The sequence below is a fragment of the Prionailurus viverrinus genome, chromosome B4 (assembly GCF_022837055.1).
Source record: "Prionailurus viverrinus isolate Anna chromosome B4, UM_Priviv_1.0, whole genome shotgun sequence".
NCBI lineage: Eukaryota > Metazoa > Chordata > Mammalia > Carnivora > Felidae > Prionailurus > Prionailurus viverrinus.
The window spans coordinates 76,105,170-76,128,823 of record NC_062567.1 but is presented as its reverse complement, the minus strand read 5'-3'; the positions used below and the strand labels follow the sequence as shown (position 1 = coordinate 76,128,823).

The 23,654-nt window shown below is 51.3% G+C and overlaps 1 protein-coding gene across 1 annotated transcript; it reads left to right on the top strand.

The window, feature by feature from the left end:
- The first annotated feature begins 6,760 nt into the window (after positions 1 to 6,760).
- KRT72 (keratin 72) lies at positions 6,761 to 18,435 on the top strand. Its single transcript, XM_047867423.1, has 9 exons — positions 6,761 to 7,219; positions 8,868 to 9,082; positions 11,786 to 11,846; positions 12,196 to 12,291; positions 12,978 to 13,142; positions 13,719 to 13,844; positions 16,214 to 16,434; positions 17,066 to 17,100; positions 17,843 to 18,435. Exons 1-9 carry the CDS (start codon positions 6,761 to 6,763, stop codon positions 18,031 to 18,033), a joined length of 1,569 nt encoding a protein of 522 aa, XP_047723379.1. The 3' UTR covers positions 18,034 to 18,435.
- The last annotated feature ends 5,219 nt before the right edge of the window (positions 18,436 to 23,654 follow it).

Sequence of the window (23,654 nt, the reverse complement as noted above, 5' to 3'; positions counted from 1 at the left end):
ACCAGGCTGCTTCTCTCTTCTATGGGAATCCTCATCTCAGACCACCTATTTTCTTCTTCTTTTTTTAAATGTTTATTTATTTTTGAGAGAGAGAAAGAGAGAGAGAGAGCAGGGGAGGCACAGAGAGAGAGAGAGAGAGAGGAAGCAGGGTCCAGGCCCTGAGCTGTCGGCACAGAGCCCAACATGGGGCTCGAACCCATGAACCATGAGATCATGACCCAAGCTGAAGTTGGACGCTTAACCCACTGAGCCACCCAGGAGCCCCTCAGACCACATATTTTCTATCTGTGGAGGTAAATGACCTGAAACCTGGGTCATCGAGGTCTGGTGTGTTCCACAGCACCCCAGAGTATCTTTTAATCTGAGAGAAAGATCCTTGCATGGACTGCAGGATCCCACTGGATTTTGTGATACCCTGGATTTTGTGATACCCTGGAGTCATTTCTTACCCCATCCCCAGTAGCTGCGCCTTCAAGTCATGTTTTTCTCAAGCCAGTGCTCCAGTGAACAGGCGATCTTGAAGAACGTGCTGCTTATCAGCAGGGGGAGGGAAGCAGCATTTATCTTGTGGCAGGATTTAAAATTGATCAAGAGACAGAAGGAAGCCAGTTCTGGAAAGTCTGGGGCTCGAGTTATGGCTGCTCCCTGATCTCTGGGAAAATGCTGAAGTAGATGGTCTTCAAAAAATTGTTTTTCAATGTCTGTTTGTTTTTGAGAGACAAAGAAAGAGTGCAGGTGGGGGAGGGGCAGAGAGCAAGGGAGACACAGAATTGGAAGCAGGCTCCAGGCTCTGAACTGTCAGCACAGAGCCAGACACGGGGCTCGAACCCACGAACTGTGAGATCATGACCTGAGCGAAAGTGGACGCTCAACCGACTGAGCCACCCAGGAGCCCCCAATTGGTTTCATTCTTTAAAAAAATTTTTTTTTCTTAACATTTATTTATTTTTGAGAAGACAGAGACAAAGGCATGAACAGGGGAGGGTCAGAGAGAGAGGGAGACACAGAATCCGAAACAGGCTCCAGGCTCTGAGCTGTCAGCACAGAGCCTGACACGGGGCTCGAACTCAGGAACCATGAGATCATGACTTGAACAGAAGTTGGACACTTAACTGACTGAGCCACCCAGGTGCCCCGACAGTAGATTCTCTTTAAAACAATGAGCCGTGTTCCATCAGTCTTTGGTGAAGTGAATGCATTTGTGTATGAGTTGTGTTGAAGCATGTGCCATCTCTGTTATATACACTGTTCAGCTTCCAAAACACTCCTGTGCTGAGAGACTTCTGCCAGGTTCCCAGGCCGTGATGATGCTGTCAGGATGCAAAGAGCCAGTGAGAGGCTGGCATTCACGCAGGCTGTGACTCACAGGTGCATTTGAACAGGGTCACTGTGGGTCTAGAGAATCTTAGAGTTCAAGTCAATGGTTTTGAATTCAGATTCAGACTCTGCAACTGACTTGGGATTGTAAGCAAAGCTCTCAAGGCTTTTGAGCCTCATTTCTTTAGCTATAAAATAGGCAGACCAATCACCCCTGGATGATTATTATGCCCAAATGAGGCAACGTAAGCATGTCTTATGCAACTTCTGGTACAAAGTTCATACTTAACAAATGTCAGTGGAAACAGGATCTTGTCCTCAATTTTCTTGGCTCAAACACTTGACTAAATCTGCTCACCGAAAAGAGGTGTTTAGTGGTGGCAAAGCAATTTGCAAGCTCCAAACTTTAAAGAGACCACCTCAGGGCGCCTGAGGGTGGCTCAGTCGGTTAAGCAAGCGTCCAACTTTGGCTCAGGTCATGATCTCACGGTTCGTGAGTTTGAGCCTTGCGTTGGGCTGTGTGCTGACAGCTCAGAGCCTGGAACCTGCTTCAGATTCTGTGTCTCCCTCTCTCTCAGTCCCTCCCTAGCTTGCACTCTGTCTCTCTCTCTCAAAAAATAAATAAATAAACGTTAAAAAAATTTAAAGAGACCATCTCATAAACTATATGCCAATTTATTTATTGCCCAAAGGAGAATCGGCTGGCAGAATAGCTAGTTTCAGAGAATACATTCTCGGGGCCAGTAAAGAACTTATAATCAGTCCAATGAGTGTTTGTTGAGTATCTAGCATGTGCCTGGCACACAGTTAGTGTTGGGGATATAGTGGTAGGCAAACCTGGTCCATGCCCTTGATGGTGACATGATGGTAATAAACGTAACTGTAACACAGTGAGATGCTGGTAACAAAAGGAGATACAGAGACAGCACAGAGGAGAGTGAGGAGCTCCAAGGAGGTCAGAGGAGACTGCTGGAGGGATTATAGCAGGTGGAGAGGGAGGGTGCAGTGGTGCTGGGGGGCTGGGGAGGGCGGCAGCAGCCACATCAGAGAGGCCCTCTCAATTGGCTACAGAGCTGGGATTTTATACCGTAGTGCTCACAGGAGAAGCCAACACCTTGGGCATCAGACAGACCCAGGTTTCAGTCCCCCTCCGCCACTCACAATGTGACTTAGGCTAAACACTTTTGTTCCATGAATCTCAGTTTCTTCATCGGTATAAAGAAGTTACTATTAGAAGTTCCTGCATAAAGTTGTCATGAGAATTAAGTTTAGCTGAAGAATGCACAAGAATTATTATTTTGTTCAATATCTGGCACATACTGTGTGCTCAATAAATAGTTGCTATTATATGATTGTTACTACTGTCACTCTTAGCATTATTAGGATAGACTAGTCTTTCAAAAAGGCTGAGATGTGAAGTGCAGAAGGTCTGATAGCAATCAGATTATTTGATGAAAATGTGAAAATGAACTAAAGAGAAAAACGCATTGGCTATTAAGAGATATTTCTACCATCGTATGCTTAGATCAGAATATGAACACTGACTGACTCCATGGACAAACTCTGAAGTCTCAGTGTCTCAACACAATAGAAGTTCATTTCTCGGGGCGCCTGGGTGGCGCAGTTGGTTAAGCGTCCGACTTCAGCCAGGTCACGATCTCGCGGTCCGGGAGTTCGAGCCCCGCGTCAGGCTCTGGGCTGATGGCTCGGAGCCTGGAGCCTGTTTCCGATTCTGTGTCTCCCTCTCTCTCTGCCCCTCCCCCGTTCATGCTCTGTCTCTCTCTGTCCCAAAAATAAATAAACGTTGAAAAAAAAATTAAAAAAAAAAAAAGAAGTTCATTTCTCACTCATAGGCCGAGACCGATTTGGGCAGCAATCCCACATGATTCTCCCAGTGGGTGTCCCACAGAACTACGCACTTCTGTCTTGAGCCTGGCCACATGGGACATGTGGCCTCAAGGTTACTTACTGGAAAAGGGGAAATGAGAGGTGAAAGAGACACATGGACTATTAACTGCCTCACCCTAGATGCCACTCACATTTAACTGGCCAATAGGGTCCCAAGCCCCAACCAAACCCCAAAGGAGGCTGGGAAATGAGGACAAGAAGGTGGATACTTGATAAGCACTAGAAGTCTCTGGCACAACCTTTTTGGTTGGTGACCAACCAACCAGGTAACCAGCTCGAGAATTCTTTTCCCCATGAGCAGTGCTTAGATGGCACCAGCACATGTGCCCTTGTCCAAGCAAATAACTTCCCTTTGACTTTGACAGTGTCAAAGACACTGTGCTTAGGCACAGTGCCATAGACCAGATGAGGCTGCACGCTGTGGTAATTATATTTAGTTCTCCTTCATGTTTTTAAGGAGATATTGGAAGACTATTTGGATTTGGGAAATATAAGTCTATCTAATTGTGAAATAGAGATAGCTTGTTCAGTGTGTCTTAAAGCACATTCCTTGAAATGCTGGTTCCTATAAAATATTTGGCCAAAAAGAGGTCTTTATGGTCAAGCAAAAGCTTGGGAAACACACACACACACACACACACACACACACACACACATGCACACTTTGGTTTTTTTTTGGACAAAAACAGTTCTTTATTTCTGATACTGGAATCGGCCTACCTCCCTTTCTTCTCTAGTTTTTTTTTTTCAGTAACTCATCTATAAAAACATGATATGCTCACATGAGAAAATTTAGAAATGTTAAAAAATAGAAAAAAAACACTTCCCAGTCACCATCTTTGGAAAACACTGAGTTTCACAGGATCCTTTGGTGTAGCTTTCCTAAGCATAGTGATGGATCTAAAAAGTTCCACAATATGATGCCCTGCTTAACCTTTTTTTTTTAAAAACCCAACAAAGAATCCATCCCACGCTTTTTTTTCTACACGGTACCTATTAATCTCCTAAGAACTACGGTTCCCAGGCAAACGAGAGCCAGTTTAATTGCAATATGTTTGCAAAGCCTTGCTTCAAGGATCCATCCATCCGTCCATCCTTTGTTGTTGAGCTCTTGTTTCAAAGGGTGATGCTTCTGGCTTAGTCTACCAACCCAGGTGTTGCTCCCACCTGGAACTAATGGCAGAGGTAGTCACTGGAGCCCAAATGACAGTAGGCTGCTGTCAGAGGCACCTTCAGTGTGAACCCTCCTCCCAGACCTCAGCCACCTTTTGACCTGCCCACATCCCCACACATCCCATGCCTTCCAAACCTGGTTGTATCACTTCTGTCTCTCCATAATCTGTAAGGAAGGTAAGCCTGGGGCTTCAAAGGAATTCCTGATTCATCTGGCCAGTCAACCCCTCAAGGGAAGATGAGAAAAGGTCATCCTGCCTGTTCCCTGACCTTGGGCAGAAGTTGCTTGGTTCCAGATGCCTGGGTGTCTCAGCTTCTTAGAAAGTGTCCAGAAAAAAAAGGAGACTTCAAAGGCTCCCTTTGAAACCCAATCCTATGTAAGTTTCTTCTGTTTCAATAAATACTTTTCCTCTCTTCTATTCTCAATGGTCAGAGTTAATAAACTCTCTCTTGTGCTTGTGGGGGACAAAAACCCGGCTACATTTATGGGGCATAAGAAACAATCTCATGAAATAATGGAAAGCCTAACCTTGAACTTCTCAAAGGGCTTGCTGGTCACCCAGCTTCATTGACATGGCCCCTCTCCTCTTCAGAGGGAATAGACTGTAGTGTCTCCCCTGAGGCAGCATAGAGAGCCCACTCTCTTTTCCACCCAGGACCTTCTAGACTCCTCTATCTGTTTATCTGTGGCTGGCGCCATCTCTATCACTCACCAATGTCCCCACAGCCTTGTTCCCTGTGGGGTAAACACCTTGGCTGTTATTATGCTCTGATTGGTTCAGTGGAGGCTGTGTCACTCAACTACACCCAGGTACCATCTGGCCATTCCACGAGGGTTCCAAGGGGGAGTCCAGGCTCCAGGGTATAACTGAGGGCACAGCAATGAGCCTTGTCCTAAGCACCAGTCTGTTTCACACTCACCCTGAATGTCCCTGGTGCCAAGGCTGGGACTGAACACCAGTGAGCAGGGGAGGGAAGGGTTAATCCAGAAGGACCTGCTAATCTGTTGGTGGAAATGGGACACATACTCAGGACTCAGACAGACTGAGCAATAAGAGTGATGAAGCAGAAGCCCACCAGGGTGTCAGAACAGCATTATGGGAAGGGAGTGAGAGCAGGGGAGGGGCAGAGACAGACTCCCAAGCCCACTCAGGCTGTCAATGCAGAGCCAGATACCGGGCTTGAACTCACCAACTGGGAGATCATGACCTGAGCCAAACCCGAGCTTCAGTCAGCTGCTTAACCAACCGACACACCCGGGTGCCCCTGAGAGGGGCCGATTCTAACAGAAGAGAAGAATTAGAGGCAACTTAAGTTGGAAAAAGGAAATTGGGTTCGATTGGAAAAGATACTCTTGAACTTATTTGGAATGAAGTTCTAGAATCTAGTTCTTAGTTTTTCAGATTGGAGGAGTCTTCCTCAGCCCTTCTCAACTTGTTCTTAATCATCAGTCACATTTTGGTCCAGAATCAGAAATGCCAAGGCAGCAAATGTCCCGATCAGGGGTTCCTTGCATGGGACGAATGATCATCTTCTGCTATCAAAGTAAAAGAAAACACGCAAATCCCACGAAAGACCATCTTCCTAAAGCTTTCTTGTTCCATCTCCTCTAGCATCTCCCTCACTTTTATTCCAGAAATGTTTTTGGAGAACCCTTTTAGCTCTGGGCCAAAGTCCTCACCCTCCACCTCTTGTGACCAGAGCTCCCACTGGCCTTAACTTTGTCATTGTGTCTGATCTGCCTCAACAGACATAGAATTCCTTGTAGACAGACCAGAAATCTCCACCCTCTGGGACTTCCTTCCAGTACTCAGGTCAGAGCCGTCTTTATCCAGAAGCCTTGGGAAAGCAGCAGCCCACAAGCTAAGGGTGATCCTCTGGAATATTCTTGACCCTGTTCATGTCCTTCGGAAGCAGAACCCGCCTGGCCATCTGCTCCATTGTACCACACCCCTCCACCTCTAAAGGGTGTCTCCCCCCAACCCCAGCCAGACCCACTGGAAGCTTCCACCACAGATCTTGACAGTGATAACCCCAGTAATTGGAGGACAGCAAGTGAAGATAAGGTAGCCAAATTATTATAATGCAGGAGGTGAGCAAACCAAATGCGGGGTTCCGAGCCATTTTATAGGGGATTCATGGGGAGTTCACGGTTGGGGGGGGGGGGAGACAAATCTCAGGGAGAGGTGGTAATCTCCTATACGGAGAGGCCCCAGGTGGCTAATAGGTGTTCCCGACCTACAAATTAGGCTGCTTCCAGCCGCCTATTTAAGGGGCTGGGGGCGAGCCAGGCCGACCAGCGCAGCCGCCCTCCGCGCCCCTATCCCGCGTTCCGCACGCGCCCGCACCCGGTCCCCACAGCATGAGCCGCCAGCTGCACCAGCGCCCCGCCGGCGAGCGCCCCAGCTTCAGCGGCTGCTCGGCCATCATCGCGGGCCGGGTCAGCGGCAGCTCCGCCTCGTTCCGGGCCGGCGTCAAGAGCACGGCGACCTTCGGCAGCCGCAGCCTCTTCAGCCTGGGGGGCGGCCGGCGCCTGGCTCTGTGCGCCGCGGCCGGCCGGGGCGGCGCCTACGCGCTGGGCCACTGCTCCGGCACTGGCGGCCGGCTGGGCGGCTTCGTGGGCACCGTCTTCGGCAGCGCCGGGCTGGGGCCCGCGTGCCCGTCCGTGTGCCCACCCGGCGGCATCCCTCAGGTCACCGTCAACAAGAGCCTCCTGGCCCCCCTCCACGTGGAGCTGGACCCCGAGATCCAGAAAGTGCGCGCCCAGGAGCGGGAGCAAATCAAGGCGCTGAACAATAAGTTCGCCTCCTTCATCGACAAGGTGGGTCCTCAGGCATCTGTGCGGCCTTGCGTTGGTGACCAGTGTGCACCGGGCTGCTGGCTCTGCCACTGACAGCTGTGTGAAAACTTGGGCCAGCCGGTTATCCTTTCTGGGCTTCCCTTGGCTCCTCTGTAAAATGGGCACACTGTGGCTCTTACCCCACATGAGGATGTGAGGGTGAATTGGATGTTTCTAAAGTGCTTGGAACAGTGCTAGGCACCCCCACCCCCCGACCCACGACCCATGGTAAACAGAAGCTTCATTTTATCCTTGTGGACAAGACCCGGGGTCCGAATGGGGGTGTGCCACAGGCAGGAGACTTGTGAAATGGCCCTCTGAGAGCTCTCAATCATCACACAAGGAGATGGGTACATATATCCAGGACAGGAGCACAAGAGGGACACTGACCAGAGAGTATCACAGGACGTGATGCTTGGTGAAGGGAAAGGACTTAACAAAGTAGGAGGTAGGATGGGGGTATAAGCCAGGAAGGTGTCTAGAGGAGATGAAAGAAAAGGACCAGAAAACTGAAAGCTGGGGCTGGGGGGGGGGGGGGGGGGCGGGGAGAAGGGAGATTGAGAAGGAGGGCATGTCGAGTTACAGGTGTGCATTCTCTATGTGTCTGTGGGGATGGGAGCATGCGGAGGTTAAAAGGGAAGCTGTCTCTGGTGACTCAGAGGCAGTGACCCCAAAGAACGAAGAGGAGAGAAGGAATATGCTTCTGTATCCAACCTGGGGCAGAAGGTCTAGGCCATGAGTCACAGGGGACATAATACTGACAAGAGCTGATGTTACTCAGTGCCCGGTGCTGTCCCAAGGGGTTCCCATATATCAACACACAACCCGTGATTGTGTTATCATTCTGCCTTGTGGATGAGGAAACCAACATGGCAGGAGGCCAGTAAACATGCCCAGGCTGATAGAACAGCAACAGAGGACTGTGTCCCTCACCGCTGTGCTCAGGAAGAGGAAGGAAGTGGTTGGAGGGGAGAGGGAAGGACTGGAAGAAACAGAGCTACTGTCCCAGAGGACAGGGCTCATTTTCCTGTTCAAAGTCTGTTCTTCCCCCTCATGTTTCCTTCTCTCCCTCAAGCTAGAGGTAGGGAAGAAGAGGAAGGCTAGCGAGTAGCAGAGGCTTGAAGTTATTGAGCCCAAACATGTAAGACTTTTGGTCAAGCATGAAGGAACCTTCTAAAGATGTGAGAACCCGCTTTGAAATGAAAACTGAAGAAACCAACCAAGAGCGACTTAGGTTGCAGATAAGAGAGAACGTGTTAATGGCCAGAGTGACTTTCCAATGCCATTCCCCACCCCTGCACTGTTCCTCCCTTGCTTCCCATCTTCCTTCACTCTGAAAACACCAGCATTTACAGCAAAAGAAGCTACTTCCATCACACGATAACTCATGGTGGCAGTTATAGCACTGTGTAAGCCTACTTCCCGATTTCTTTTAGACTCAATCTGATTTCTCGTCTTGGAGACCCAGAAAGGCACGTCCCCCTGGCTGAATCCATTCTCTGATGAGTCTTGCTCTTTCCTCCGTCCCATCCAAGACCGACTGTATCTGATTTCTGGGGCCCTCTCTCCCCACTGTGGAGAGGCAAGAACAGAAGGGGGATTCTGTGCTATGACCACCTTTGGGTTCCAGGTGCGGTTCCTGGAACAGCAGAACCAGGTGCTGGAGACCAAGTGGAACCTGCTGCAGCAGTTAGACCTGAACAACTGCAGGAAGAACCTGGAGTCCATTTATGAGGGCTACATCAGCAACCTCCGGAAGCAGCTGGAGACACAGACAGGCGACAGGGTGCGGCTGGACTCGGAGCTGAGAAGCATGCAGGATTTGGTGGAGGACTACAAGAAGAGGTGAGTGGAGAGGTGCAGAATCCGCCACTGGAGGGTCTTGATGACAGATTGAGGTTTCGATTTGCAGCCAGCATTTTTGCCTTCTTAGGTCCTTTGCTGATACCATGTGCGATTTCCTTTCCCCTGGGGAGGGAGGGAGATCCAGACAGGTTGAGACATAGGAAGAGAAAGGATCTCTACCCAAAGTGGTGCCCTGAATCGCCTAGGAAATGGTGTGCCCATTCTCACATTGGAAATGGAGACATGGGGACAAGAGGGCTGTCTCAAAACCAGATGGACAGCCCAGGTGGCATTGTAGCTCCTCCTGTGTGAGGGGCCTTCCACGGGAGTACCTAGGATGTGAGCCATCACGCCAATCCCAGAGCAAAACCTAAAGCTGAGCAAACAAGGGTTTTAAAAACTTTTTTCATGCTGAGGCATATCTGTGCTGCTGAATCCCATTAATTTCCCCCAGGCTTGAGCCATCCCGGCTCAGTGTGATCTGGTATTTTGGAAGCTGGCTTTCAGGTGCCAGGATCTCTAGGGAAAGGTGACTTCTTCCACAGTTCAAGGGGATGGAGATGGTCAGAGCCAAGTGATTTCTCTTGCTCCATGTTCAGTCTGCCTGTCCACCCCTGTTCTGAAGTAGCCCCAAGCGGAACTCTGCCCTGAGACCTGCGTGGAGTCCTGAGGGAGGAGGTGACATAGTCTATAGTCCGAAAAGCACACAGATTATGGGGACAGGCTTAAAGAACACGCTCAGAGACAGGCTTAAAGAACACGCTCAGAACACGCCCAGGCAGGGGAAATGAATACAGTGTGAACTGAGACTGAGTGGCGTTAAGATGGAAATGCCACCCCATTGGATATTTGGGTAGAATTCTGGAGGAAAAGAGGGGATTTCCAGGCAGAGCCCAGATGTCCAGGTCAGAAGCATCCAAAGATCGTGCTGCCTCTGGGATTTTCAGACCAGGGAAGCCAGGTGTTCTGGAGTCACCACCATGACCATGAGTCACTCAGTCCTCTGAGAACTTCAGCTTTAATATTTATAAAATTCAGATACTGCTGCCTGCCTCACCACTTGCACGAGCTGTTGAGAGAGGGTAATGCCAGAAAGTAATGTATTAACAGCTCTTAAAAGAACGAAAGTGCTAGGCAACACTAAGGCCTTGTGTCCTGATGTCATTGAGATCCTAGCTTTACTATTAAGTAGCTTTATGTCTTTGCCTCATGTATAAAATTGGGGGATGATAATAATAGAAGCTATTTTGCAGGATTACCGTGGGGATGAAATGAAATAATGAAATGAATTGGGAACTATTGTAAAATCCACTTGGCAAGAAATGAAAGTCTACATCTTGTACAGTAGGTTATTGGAAGCATTCAAGATTAAAGTGATAGAGATTTAATATAATTAATATATCTGTGTTCTAAAACAAAAAAATCAATATGCATTTGGCTGTGGCTTAACTTTTATGTATGCATTATAATGTATTTTGTAAATTATAAGTTAGTTCCAAAGTCAATAGTGCTATGAAATGCGTTCTTTTTCTTTATAAAAGGGTGTAGATGTGTATGTTCTGCTCTTTGGTTTCTAGAAGTACCTAATGAAAAATTATGGCCAAATGAATGTGATTAATTTTGATAGCCATCATGATCAAACTTTTTCTATGTATTTTATGGAATAGAAAGATCGGCTAAAAACTAATTGGTCTGCAACTAGGGTATACTCTTACTTGTTAACGGGAGGAAGAAAGATTGAATATTTTCTAAGATAATGTGAGATAATGATAAATTGTAATAGAAACAACTATTTGATAAAAAGAAGTATTCAATTGTCTTTTAAGTAACCCACATGGAATCTGAGATAAATCATATCAACTGTTTTTTATGTATTTTATCCAGTGTGACTGACAAAATCCGGCAGGCTCAGAAAATGTGCCAGTCACATTTTAAAATAACCCACTTCACTAACCTGTACTACTTGAGTCATTCAGCAGGACTTTTTCCCCCTTGGCAGCCAGTGGCATGCCTTAGGAAGAAGGAAAAAGTTGAAATGGATTGCTCGTGTTAAATCATGTGGAAACAAGCCATTTTCTAGCATTAATTAAGATTCATTATTCAACATTCTTTGACAACAGTGAGAGGTGGCATAGGTCTTTGAGTCATCTATACTCTTGTCTCCCCAATCTATAATATATCTGCATGAGGAACATCCCAGCCCTATCCAAGCATCCTGTTTCTAAGACCTTGCTTCATCTGGAACAGAAATATGTATATATATAAAAAAAAAAACCCAGTAGAAGCAACTCGAAGGTGGGGATAGTGTTTTGTTTGGTGCCTGGGACGTTTTGCACCATGGGCTAATGCACTGTGCTAAGGGGCCGGATGGCAGAAGAGGTGCGTCTTTCTGCTGTCAGGAGGGTGGAGGTAGTTGTGAAAACAGAGGAGGGACAGTGAAGCCCCCCACAGGTGCATTCTAGGGCAGCTGCACGGCAGGCTAGGTCACATGTGAACAAAGGAGCTGGATGTGAATTCCTTTAAACCTGTTCCCATCACGTCCCCTTTAGAAGGCTGTGCATGCCCCAGGGTACGTGAACCCCAGTTTGTAGGCCATTGCCACGCAGCTCTGGGCATGGCGGTGATCACCAACTGCTCAGGGAGCATTTGCAGAACTGAATTATCCCAATGGCAACACCACCTCCATTCTCTTGCCGCACACAGGTATGAGGTGGAGATTAACCGGCGCACAGCTGCTGAGAATGAGTTTGTGGTGCTCAAGAAGGTGAGAGGGGAACAGGAAGGGCTGGAGGAGGCCTAGGGAAGCTCCCTGAACACCTGACACAGTGATGTCGGTAGGCTGAGGAAAGGGTGACCGGGGTTCTAATTTCCCTGCTCTCCTAAGTCCCCTTGCCTGGGATGCATGCTCCCAGAACCTGCCAGCTTCCAGTCCACACATTTCGCCACACTTCTGGCACGGCCATTGCCCCTCGCATTGGTTGGTTTGCTCTCAGCAGCCGGGCCTCCCTGTGAAGGCCAGGGAGAGGGGAGTAGAGCCCATAGGGAACCTGAGGCTCCTTGTGGCAGGGAGGGAGGGCAGGGGAAGGCAGCTGGCTCCTCTCTGTGTCCCCCAGGACGTGGATGCCGCCTACATGAACAAGGTTGAGCTCCAGGCCAAGGTGGACTCCCTGACGGATGAGATCAAATTCTTCAAGTGCCTCTATGAAGGGGTAAGGATATCGCTGAGCTCTCCTGTGTGGTCTGTGCCACTCACAAGTGGCTTCTGGCCCTCGGCCTGCATGGACGTGTCGACCGAAGGTTGGCAGCTCAGTGCAGCTGACGTTTGCTGAGCAATGAGGTGGGCTTGAGGAGGGCCTGATGGAGAATAAATGATCCCTGTCTTCCAGGAAGTCGCAGTCCGATAGGAAAAACAACCTGCAGATGAGCTCTGGCGGGGAGCAGAGGAAGGTATAGGGAGTTCTGCCTGAGCTGCCAGGGAAGGTTCCCAGAGAAGGATGAGGAAAATCTCAGGGGGTGCTGAGAATGGCACGGGGGTCTTGCCTGAGGGAGCTGGATGCGTGGCCTGAGTTGTGCTAAACCGTGAGGGGCCTGGGGAAGGGAAGGTGGTCGGTGATCCTAGAGAAGCTCTGTGTGCCACGCTCAGATCTAATATTCCGGATGAAGTCATAGAGTGTGGAATAGGGGTAGGTGCAGGCCTGAGTGCATGATGGAGAGGGCGGTCCCACCTTGGGGCTGAAAGCCCAACGCTCTCCCCTCGTGCCTGGCACACACCGGCACTGGTAGGCTCTGTGGAAGGCTGAGGGAGGGCAGTGAGGGATTGGCCAGGGAGGGTTGGGAGATGTGCTCTCTTCATGGGGATCCTCTAACTGGCTCCACTTCCCTAACTGTTGTCCAGGAGATCGCTCAGATGCAGTCCCACATCAGCGACACATCTGTCGTCCTGTCCATGGACAACAACCGGGACCTGAACTTGGACAGCATCATCGACGAGGTCCGCACCCAGTATGAGGAGATCGCCCTGAAGAGCAAGACCGAGGCCGAGGCCCTGTACCAGACCAAGGTGGGCTGTGTGCCGGGTGTGCAAGGCCCAGTGACTACGGCTGCCACTCTCTCCTTGTGTGTGCATGTGCATGTGTGTGTGTATTGGGCTGGGTTGAGACCTCTTTTGTCTTGGAGTTGGGCCTTGTGGAAATGCCCCCCTGTGGTCCAGGGAGGGCAACCACAGCTTTGGCATGTGTTAGGGGCATATATGGGCTTGGCTGTCGGCCCTAGCTGACAGCAGAGGTCACATGAGCCACAACCCAGGGAAGACTCTGTCAGTTTCTGTGGGTAATCCATCCATCTTGGCTTTTCTTTGTGTTCCCAACTTCGTAGAACTCCACCAAGGCTCTCACCCTTGTGGACCTGAGGACCCTGTTGAGCTGGAGCAGGGCCTTCCTGTCTGAAAGGAGAGGGTGGTCTTTCTCTCCCTTTTCCTTCCCTCCTAGTCCCTCCCCCCCCATCTCTCCTCCTAGTACCTTTGCTGCTTGGGCAGTGAGAACAGCATGTGGTCCCCCTCCCCCTCTCCATGCTCAGGACCCTTGGGAGGTGAATTCCCAAAGTTCCTCTGCTCCTCCTTCTCGCCCCCCAATGTCAGATCCAAGAACTGCAGGTCACAGCGGGCCAGCAAGGGGACGACCTCAAACTCACCAAGGCTGAGATCTCAGAGCTCAACCGCCTGATCCAGAGGATCCGCTCAGAGATAGGGAATGTGAAGAAGCAGGTGGGTTCCATGAAATGAGTCAGCTGACGGGCTGTCTTGAGCACCAAGGGTATGAGACTAAATACGGAACAAGGATAAGACATGGTCCCTCCTGAGGGCATTTACAGTCCAGGAGGAGAGAATAGTCTGAACCCGTATAAAAGGATGAAGCATTCCACCCACTGTGAAACATGCTTCCTAGGGCTGTAGGGGTCCAGAGTGGCCAGAGCGGAATGAAGACCCCAGGGAGGCTTCCTACAGGAGGTGGGAGGGGATGGGCAGAAAGGAGAGGGAAGGGAAGGGGTCCTGGTGAGGGAGCCGGCACGAGCAATGGATCCAAGGTGGGCGCTGCATGGCATGTGTGCAGGGGTGAGAAGCACCTAGCTCAAGCACAAGTTCTGTGATGGGTGGGGTGCGAGGGGGCGGGACCCCACCGGGTAGCACGGGGCAGATTATGGGCACCTGTAAAGCTGGGCAGTGGAGTTTAGACCCGACACAGTAGGTGAAAAGGAGGTTTCATGTGATGATGAATCGGTGCTAGAGGAAGGAGAGCCCAGCAGTGGAATTTAGGAGAATGGGAGAGAAAGAGCTTTCCAACGTAGACTTGGCCCAGGGCTCTGCTCTGTGTTTGCGCCCTGCTGTGGCAGTGCTGTGTGTGGTGGCCTGGCACTGAGTGACCCCATGACCCCAGGTGCATCATTTGGGTTATCTGAGTCTGTAGGAAGCAAACCCAGGAAATTCCCAGAGTTGGTGGAGGCTGGCACAAAGGCTTCCTGGGCAAGTCAAGTGGCCCTGTCCCCTTGTCCTCTTCTTTAGAGGCCCCTCCCTTCCCTACACGCACACACACACACACACACACACACACATGCTCTTCTTCTGTGCACCAGGCTCCTGGTAGCTGAAAGAAGAAAGACCACATTACACAAGAACTCATGGCGTTTTTCATTTAATCAAGTTCTGCATACATGAAAGAAAAACAACAAGGTGTTTGAAGCTGCCCTCAAGTATCAGATTATAATGTGTAGCTGGCAAAATGCCGTGTGTTCACGGTTGGGTGAGCTTATTACCAGAAAGTGACGTCTGCAATCAGAACACCACCTAGGAGGTCAGGGAAGATGTCCTCCGTGGGGGAGCCCATGGGGGTCACTCTCGATGCTTGGTCCCCTTGAAGCTCCTCCAGAGGGCCCTCAGTCAGGGTGCTTTCTGGCCCTCTGGCCTTCCCACCAAAGAAGCACATAGTTTCACCTGCAGACTCTCTTGACATTTGCTGACCCCAGGATCCATGGGATGATTGTTGTCAAGGATCCCCCAATTTCATGCCCTCTCCCCTCACGCCACATTCACGAGACCCAGAAGCCTCCTGGGCTCACCGTGCGGGACCTCAGTCAGTGAAAAGGAGCAGAGGCCAGCTTGGCAGAATTTGGCACACTTTCCTATCAGACAGGAAGGCCCTGCCCCAGCCCAACAGAGTGTATTGCCACGCCCTGAATGATTAGACCTCCACAGTCCTGAGGATGGGACATGGTCTTCTGTAGTCGGGTGGCTGGGTCCTGAGGCTGTCAGCCACTCACCCGAAACACTATGGGTGTTTGCACGGCTGGGGGCCTGCCCGGCACAGGGGTGGTGCCGGCTGGACCGCAATCTAGAATTCCGTCTGGCCTTAGCATCAGCTGCTTTCCTTGGGGTGAAGCAAATTTGACTGCAGAGGAAGGGGACACACCAGAAAAGAGAAGCCAGAGTTTTAGATCCCACCAAAACCTTAGCCTAGTGAAGGAACACACACCAAGACTAAGAGGTCCAAAAGCCCACGGCAGCCATCCCATGGCTGCAGCCCAGAGCCTCATCTGCAGTTTTGTATTGCACGTTAGCCTTCCACCTGATAGCAGCTGCCTGCCCGCTTGGGAAACCTGGTAACAAGAGTATCTTTTGAGGCTATTACTCCCCTAGTGTGATGCTCTGTGGAATTTTGGAGGCCAGACTCAGTGTGGCAGGTTTACTGGACAGAAATTTCATCAGTAAGGAACTTTATTAATCCCTCCTTTTGTTTTTGGTTTTCGTCTTGGGTTGGCATTAGAATCTTGCAGCCAGTGTTACAGACCAGGAGGGAGAGGGCAGGGGCCACAGGCCCAGGGAGCTTGCCTTCTCAGTGCCCTTCCTCCTCTTTCCCAAGGTAGGGAAGCTCCAGCTTCACATGCCAATGCATGAGCGGAGGTGAGCCACGCTGGAGTTAGGAGAAAGGACAGATTCATCTGTAGCAATGTCCAAAGCGGGGGACACTGGGAGGACCTCAGAGCATTTACTATCGGTCAGGACCAAATGAGGGGAAGGTGTCTGAGCAGGATCTCAGAACTGCGTTCTGGCTCAAAGCACTGGATGCACTTGCTCCGCAGTGCTCTAACCTGGAGACGGCCATCGCCGATGCCGAGCAGCGGGGCGACTGCGCCCTGAAGGACGCCCGGGCCAAGCTGGATGAGCTGGAGGCCGCCCTGCACCAGGCCAAGGAGGAGCTGGCCCGGATGCTGCGGGAGTACCAGGAGCTCATGAGCACGAAGCTGGCCCTGGATGTGGAGATCGCCACCTACCGCAAGCTGCTGGAGGGCGAAGAGTGCAGGTGGGAGGCCAGATATCTCTAATCTGGAACAGTTCCCTATCTGCGTGAGTAGAAAGATTCAGGGCAAACAGTTTGGGTCGGTTCAGGTCCTACTGAGGCAATGGGTTTGACATGGTGCAGTAGGAAAGACCAAAGTTAGACTCTAGGAAGGACTGAGTTGTAAAAATCCCAGAGAGGTAGTGGGAGAGGAAATATTAACATCTGTAGCGGTTGCAAAACAGAGTGTCCCTGGCCCTTTGTGCTGTGCGCTTGAAGGTGAGTCCGGGGAGGGGGCGGGCAGGATGGCTGCCAAGAGTCATCTGAGTGCGAGGTAACTCTGGCAAAGCCTGAGGCCCTGCGAGGATGTGAGCTCGTTCTTCTTGACTGTGTGAGGCCACTGGCATAATAGAGGGGAGCAGGGACATGATCACTCCAGCCACCAGACCACTCCAGAGCCGCTCTGATGGAGAAGGGAGACTTCACAGCAGATTTTTTTTTGTCTCTGTTCCTTTCCGGAGAGGTCCCGCTGGGTGTGTGGGAAGAAGGGATGGATGGGCAGTGTGCATTCTGAGGGGCATCCCTGTGACCCCCTGGATAGATGTAGTGCTGCTTTACAGAGGGTTTATCTGCCTCCCCCACTTTCTCTCTCCAGGATGTCCGGGGAACACCCCAGTTCCGTGAGCATCTGTAAGTACCAGGACCTGGTTCTGCCCTTGGTCACCTACCAGAAGTCTGAGCCTCCAATTCCATGACACCAGAGAGAAGTCAGGACAGCAGGGAGGGTTCAGGACAGATGTAGGGGTGTGAAGAGGCTTTAGTAGCCAATGAGAAGCAGCGGATGGAGAAAAATAATAATACCGTGAAAGACAGAAGCACAATCCATGGAAAGATCAAATGATGCCCAGTAGTGTATAATCCAAACGCCTCTTGTAAGCATGAGGCTTCCTGGAGACATTCTATTGATCTTGAGACCAGCGCACAATCAAGGCTCTAGCTTGCAGTCGGTGGGGCGGGGGGGAGGGTAGTGGTGCTGGGGGTGGAGGGGGCTGGGGGGAGCCTGAGGGCAGGATGGTGGAAGGAGCTGAAACAGGCTGGAAAGCTAGGGACGGTGCAGGGGAGTTACTGTGGGGGGGGGGGTACTCCAGCAGCCCCTTCCTTGGGGGCCGCACCGAAGGGTCTTTGTTTCTGTGGGGGAAGGTCCCTGCCAGAGCTCGCTGGAGCTCTAAGTCTGTCGCTGGTGGATGGACGCAGACCGATAGGACAAGGTCTAATACGTGCGGCCAAATACTTGAAAAATGATCAGTGCTGCTGAAAACCTCTTTGTAAACTAAAAGCACACTGCAGAGAGAATCTGTCCCCAGGGGGAGGGAATTGAAGGAGTGGCCGGGATGCCACAGGCCGGGGGTCTTCTCTCCCCGCCCCCTTCCAGCTGTGATCAGCAGCACTGGCGCTGGGGCAGGAGGGGCTGGCTTCAGCGTGGGCTTCGGCGCCTCGAGCAGTTATGGCTTTAAACCCGCGGCCGTGGACGTCAAAACCAAAGGCAACTGTGGCAGCGAGTTCAAGGATCCCCTGCCCAAGACCTCAGGCAGCAGCTGTGCAACCAAAAAGGCCTCGAGATGAAGGGCTGTGCGCAGAAAGCTGCAGAACCCGTCTGCTCCACCCCCACTCCCTGCCCGCCCCCACCCTGTCCCAGCCTTGAAGTGCTTCCTCTGGAGCCCCAGTCCCTGAGCTGTCCCCTGTCCCTGTGGTCCGGGTGGTGCACGCTCTTTTGTGGGAAGTCCGGTCACGAGTGCTCTCGGTGACCTCCTTCTTGGCCATTTATCATTGGGTCGCTGCCCCCAGTGCAGAGATGACGCATCTACGTAGGATGTTTACCCCTGGCCAGGTGTGAGCCCCTCTGTCCCCATGCCTTTCTTGGGCCTTTGTGGCCCAGGGGGTCTCTCTGTCCTCTGCTTCGGGTCATGTCCGGTTCTCCACTTCTCCTGCAATAAATGATCAGTGCCATTTGATTCCCATGTTGAATCTGTTGCCCAGGAAGTTGATGTTGGCAGCGCGCCTTCTAAAGTTCCTCGGTCTAATTCTGGGGTGCCAGGCCGGATGTAGGTCTCTGCCGTCTGGTTGTGGCCAGGTAGGTACTGCTGAGGGCGGCTCCTGGTCAGCAGCTGGGGTTTGTTTCTGACATGCCTCTGGACAGGCTCTGCTTCCGGGGCACCTGGGCACCTGTGCACACAGTGTGAGGTGGGCACTATCACCCCTGTTGCGGACAGGCTCACATCGCGGTCACGCCAGGACGCTCAGGCACGCGAGCTTCGGCGTGGCTTCTCGCCCGGGTTCTCAAAGGCACCCACACTAAGTGCCTCTTATTTCCTTCTTTTTCCTTACCTCCTCACTCTCCTGCCAACCCAGCTTAACTCCACTGCCCCACAGAGGGCCTCTTTCTGTTTTTCCAGCCAATTCTTTTCCACCCCAAAGTTTGAGGCTTGCCTGTGTGTACGTTTCTGGATGCGCTGGATCTGTTGGGTGCAGAAAGTAGCGGCTCACCAAACCAGTCTTCAGGTACTGGGAATACTGGAGTAAACAAACAGGCACAGACTGTGTTCTCAACAGAGCTTACAACCTATGAGAAGAGTAAAACCACGCAACTAACAGAGACATCCATAACACACGGTCAAGCAGTGATTATTGCCACGAGTGGAAATTAAGTGAAGAAAGAAGGGTGCTCTCTGAGGCACGCGCGTGTCTCTGCAGGGGTGTTATTTTCTCGGAATCAGTTCCCACCGTTGGTTCCAGCAAGGTGCTAAGAGTGAGACCACCTTCCAGGGATGAGTCTTGTTTGAGGGGGGCATTCGAGGTGCCCAATGACGCCTTCTCTTCCCACATCATCCCTAGCTTTAACCTTGGTTTTTCTTTCCAGCAGGCCAGGACTTTTCATACCCAAGGATCTTTGCAAATATGATTTTTTCACTTGCAGGTTCCCGTGCCCCATTTAGGGAAAGCCCGTGTTCATCCTTTGTGGCCTGGCTGAAATGCCACCTCCCACGTTCATGGTTTTTCTGGTCCCTCCAGGCAGACTCCATCAAAGTCATTGAACATTAAATTTTTTTTTTCAACGTTTATTTATTTTTTGGGACAGAGAGAGACAGAGCATGAACGGGGGAGGGGCAGAGAGAGAGGGAGACACAGAATCGGAAACAGGCTCCAGGCTCCGAGCCATCAGCCCAGAGCCTGACGCGGGGCTCGAACTCACGGACCGCGAGATCGTGACCTGGCTGAAGTCGGACGCTTAACCGACTGCACCACCCAGGTGCCCCAAAGTCATTGAACATTAAATGAGAGGGAACAGGGGCGCCTGGGTGGCGGTCAAGCGTCCGACTTCAGCCAGGTCACGATCTCGCGGTCCGTGAGTTCGAGCCCCGCGTCAGGCTCTGGGCTGATGGCTCGGAGCCTGGAGCCTGTTTCCGATTCTGTGTCTCCCTCTCTCTCTGCCCCTCCCCCGTTCATGCTCTGTCTCTCTCTGTCCCAAAAAATAAATAAACGTTGAAAAAAAAAATGAGAGGGAACATTAGAGCTGGTGGCCAGACAGTTCTCCCTGTCCCCTTACTTAAAAAAAAAAATGTTTATTTACTCATTTTGAGAGAGAGAGAGAGCACAAATGTGAGTAGGGGAGACACAGAGAGAGGAGAGAGAGTCCCAAGCAGCCTCCATATCGTCAGCATGGTGCCCGACATGGGGCTCGACATGGGCTTGATTCCACGAAAGGCGAGATCGTGACCTGAGTTGAAATCAAGAGTCGGATGCTTAACTGCCTGAGCCACCCAGGCATCCCTCCTTGTCTCCTCACTTTATAGGCCAGCAAATGGAGGCCTGGATGGTTCTGTGCTCTGCCCTGGTTCACAGCCCCACACATCCACAGCACCATTCCAGAATCTGCATTATAGTTGGTGCTTTATTTTCCTGGTGTCCTGGTAGTTGCACACACGTGTGTCACCTCACCCCACTCCCTCTCAGCCCCGTGTTTCAGGGTCCCCAGTCTGTGTCACAGTTGAGACTCAATACACGTTTGCTGCAAGAATGCATGGCTTAGTCTAGTCCACCTTCGCTGGGGAGAAGGGGCTTGGGGTATACACAGGTGCCCTGATGACTTGGTTTGTGAGTAATGAAACATACTTGTGTTAATAAATTTGAGTTTTATAGACATCCATGTATATGAAGTTTATATAACTTATCAACCAATCTGGAACCCTTTGGATCTGGACACTTGCTAAACTGGATGGTCAGATGACAGGCATAAGCCAGCCTGTCTCAGGCAAACGGTCCCCCTGCTAGCATACCAGTCGAGTGTCATAAGCGTGGCTTCCCATCCTGGCTCTTCTAATGGCTAGTTGTGGCCCTCGTGCAAGATCTTGCCCTTGCAAGATAGGATCGACACAAGCTGGCCATCACTGAGCCTTTCCTATGACAGGCACTGTTCTCGACCCCAACTCTCCTGAGCACTTTACGTCCGAAAACTCAGTTAATTCTTCCAACAATCTGATATAGGTGTTATTGCTACAAGATGCAATGATCATAATGCACATCTTACTAATGAGAATACTGAGGCTCAGAGGAGTGAAAGAAACCATCCAATGTCACATAGTTAGGAAATGGCAGCGTTGGGAACCGAACGCCAGCCCAACTGCAGAGCCCATACTTCCAGACAGGACACTTCGTTACTGACAAGGTTCTCATTGTAGAGGAATAAGTGAAAAAGGATCATGGAAGAACTACAGTTTGCCTGGAATATAGTTTGCAGCCAACAGATGTTGGTTGTTACAATATTATTGCCCGTGCAGGGGCCTTCTATGCCGGCTCTGCACTGGTTCACGACCCATCAGTCCACCGTAGGACTGTGCCCAAGGACCTGGCTGAGAGGGGTTAAGTGCAGGACAGGGAGCACTGGGTCTTCTCATTGAAACACATTTCCATGCGGTCACGAACTGCTGATTTCTAAGCAGGAGAAAGAACTCCTTGGAGCCTGGATTTTGTGCACACACACTGCCCTCTGCCAGCAGCCCCAGGTACTGCACCTTCCTTTTCCGCGGCTCCAGAGGAGACTTCCCTTTAGTGCAGAGGGTGTGGAATGATCTGGAACAAGGCTCTGTGCCCGCCACAGGGTGCCAGCTGGAGGAGATGCTGTTTCACTCCCTGGCGCGCCCAGGCTGGCCCCAGCCTCCATGTTGCCCAGACCCTGGCTCCTGCCCCCTCCCTCTCCTCTCTGACCTCTCACTCACATAGGGTGAGGGGCGCTGGCTGCGAAGCCTGAACCTCCTCATCTCTACTCAGAGATCTTGGGGCTTCCAGCCAGCTCTTCCTCAATGAGTGCCTGAGAATCGTGGTGCTGATCTGGAGGTCCTGGGGGTGAAACCCGCATCCCTCAGCAATATGCTCCCCCAGCCCCATCTGTACTGTGTGCAAATCCCTGCCTTGATGCAGGGCGGCCCCCTCTGAGATCTCTCTCTTTCTCTGTCTCTCTGTCTCTGTCTCTCTCAGTAGATGATACAGGCATGGAGGTGCTGGCAAGGCACAGCCAAGGGGTAACAGAGGAAGGAAGAGATCAGAGCTGAACACAGACATTCTGGGAAGGCTTCCTGGAGGAGGTGGAAAGGGCATCTTAAAGACCTTTTATGTCACATTTGGCAGCTGCTCTGAGATTTCCAGCTGCCCTTTGCTAGCTGTGTCCAATCTTTCTTCCAGGGCCTCCACCACTTCTACCACCTTCAGGATGACAACTGCTTGTAGGACAATCGCTTTATTTGGCAAGTGCTGTCAGAACCGCCAGAGACAGTGAGAGTCTCTTCTCTCCTGTGAACCACTTTCCATGGCCTCGCGCATCGCTGCCCTCTGGTAAACGTCCACACCACACCCCTGTGTAGATGTGGTCCCTCTTAGAGGCTTGTTGCTTGAATCCTTCCTTCTTGCTTCCAATCCATCCATCCATCCATCCATCCATCCATCTTCCCCAGGAGGGCTCTCAGGGGGTCCAAACACTCCAGATGCAGCACCAAGTTCCAGATTAAAGCTGCTCCCAACAAGTGACCTGAACCATAGCACAGTGGACCGAGGCTAGAGGGGACCTGTGTGCAGGAAGTCGCCCTGTGTGGAAGGGCACAGTCTGCAGTTGGCCAGTTGAGTATTTCTTTTGCCACTTATAAAACTGTGACTTGGGCAACCCCGTTTGCCTGCTCCTTTGTTTTCTCATTTGTAAAGTGGGAAAAATAAGAGTATTTATCTACAGGACTGGTGTGAGGATAAAATGCATCAAAATGCACCCAGCAAGCCCTCAACAAGCGAGCACTCGGTGTCTACACCTGAGCACAGCTGTTTCACTGTGTGGATTCCAATCCCTGCTGGATTCCCTGCTGGATTCCAATCTCAGGCCAGCAGCTCTTCCCCGTCTTATTCCCTTCAGCCCTTCCAGCTCACATCGGTTTCTAGAAGGTTCTCTCCCACAGCCGCTGGTCCTTCTCAGCCCTCTCCTTGGCTCTCAGTTATGACATGTGGCCCCCACCCTTGTTCCATGCTGCCCAGCTGTTCCTCTGCCCTAATGGGAACCAGTGCGCCCCGTCTCTTTTGCTCACTGGCTCCCACTTCCAGACCGTTCCTGTCCTGGTATGCGGCCCCGTCCCCCACTCTCCGATCTGCAGTCTCTTTTCACAACCAGCCTCCTGAACCCACAGCTGTGTATTGCACCTATAAGCTTGGCCATAAAGTCTCACGTGCCTCAGTGGGAGCCCACAACACAAAGGAGAGGGGGACTTGGGGTCTCCAGTCCTCTTGCTCTGGAAGGGAGGGTTGACAGAATCTTATAAAGATGCTTCACTCAGGTCTCAGCTCTGAATGGAGCTCTGACCTCAGCCTCAGGTGCCAACGTGGGGCGTCACCGAAGCCCCACCTGCCTGAGGTTCTAGGTCCATGCCAGGCTGGCGTTCCAGACAGTGGTACTTAGGACCTCCCAGCACAGTAGCCTGCAGGTAACTGTCCCCTTCCACCTGGGCTGGGGCTGGATGGAAATGCCTTTCTTGGAACAGCTCAGTTCAAGCCTCTGCCTCCAGAGACTCTTCCTGTACCCTCTCTATATGCCTTAGCCCCTCCCCCCAGGACCAACCCATTCCCTCCGCCCCCACTGACCCAGTCTTTTCCAGCTTCCTTTTCCTAAAACAACAGCTTCTCATTTCTTGTATTTCTTTCCAGATGTCCCATTT